Source organism: Buceros rhinoceros, unplaced genomic scaffold (genome assembly GCF_000710305.1).
Source record: "Buceros rhinoceros silvestris isolate BGI_N320 unplaced genomic scaffold, ASM71030v1 scaffold28001, whole genome shotgun sequence".
In the NCBI taxonomy this organism is placed as follows: Eukaryota; Metazoa; Chordata; class Aves; order Bucerotiformes; family Bucerotidae; genus Buceros; species Buceros rhinoceros.
In genome coordinates this window covers 1-441 of record NW_010395252.1, presented here as the reverse complement: position 1 = coordinate 441, position 441 = coordinate 1, and the positions used below count along the sequence as shown (strand labels likewise).

Below are 441 nucleotides of genomic sequence, written 5' to 3'. Positions count from 1 at the left end.
CAGCTGGGGCAGCGGGATGGTGGCTGCAGCCCGCAGGTCTCTGCCCCAGCTGATGAGCTCTGCCTGGCTGTCTGCAGGTCGCTGACGCATCCCCCATCCCTGTGGTGCTCTACAGTGTCCCCGCCAACACCGGCCTGGACCTGCCCTTGGAGGCTGTCCTCACACTGGCACAGCACCCCAATGTTGTCGGGATCAAGGACAGCGGTGGGGACGTGAGTGGGGCAAGGCTTTCCTAGTGCTGGCTGCCCCCAAACCTGACCCCAACCCCGGACTGGGGAACCAGGACTTGCAGCCATCACCCAGGCTCTGGGGATGCCGCATGAGCCCCACAGGGTGACACTCGTCCTGGAGCACAGCATGTCTCTCCCCAGATTACCCGCATGGGGCTGATGGTCCACAAGACGCGGCAGGAGGATTTCCAGGTGCTGGCGGGATCAGCCA

General features: G+C 64.6%; 1 protein-coding gene across 1 annotated transcript in view; it reads left to right on the top strand.

Annotated features, from left to right (window-relative positions):
• HOGA1 (4-hydroxy-2-oxoglutarate aldolase 1) overlaps positions 1-434 on the top strand; it is a gene marked incomplete at both ends in the record, with an annotated part of 2,174 nt that extends 1,740 nt beyond the window's left edge. The window contains 2 exons of the mRNA XM_010145493.1: positions 78-212; positions 372-434. Coding sequence (XP_010143795.1) covers positions 78-212; positions 372-434 — 198 coding nt within the window. The remainder of the gene's footprint in view (positions 1-77; positions 213-371) is intronic.
• Between the last annotated feature and the right edge of the window lie 7 nt (positions 435-441).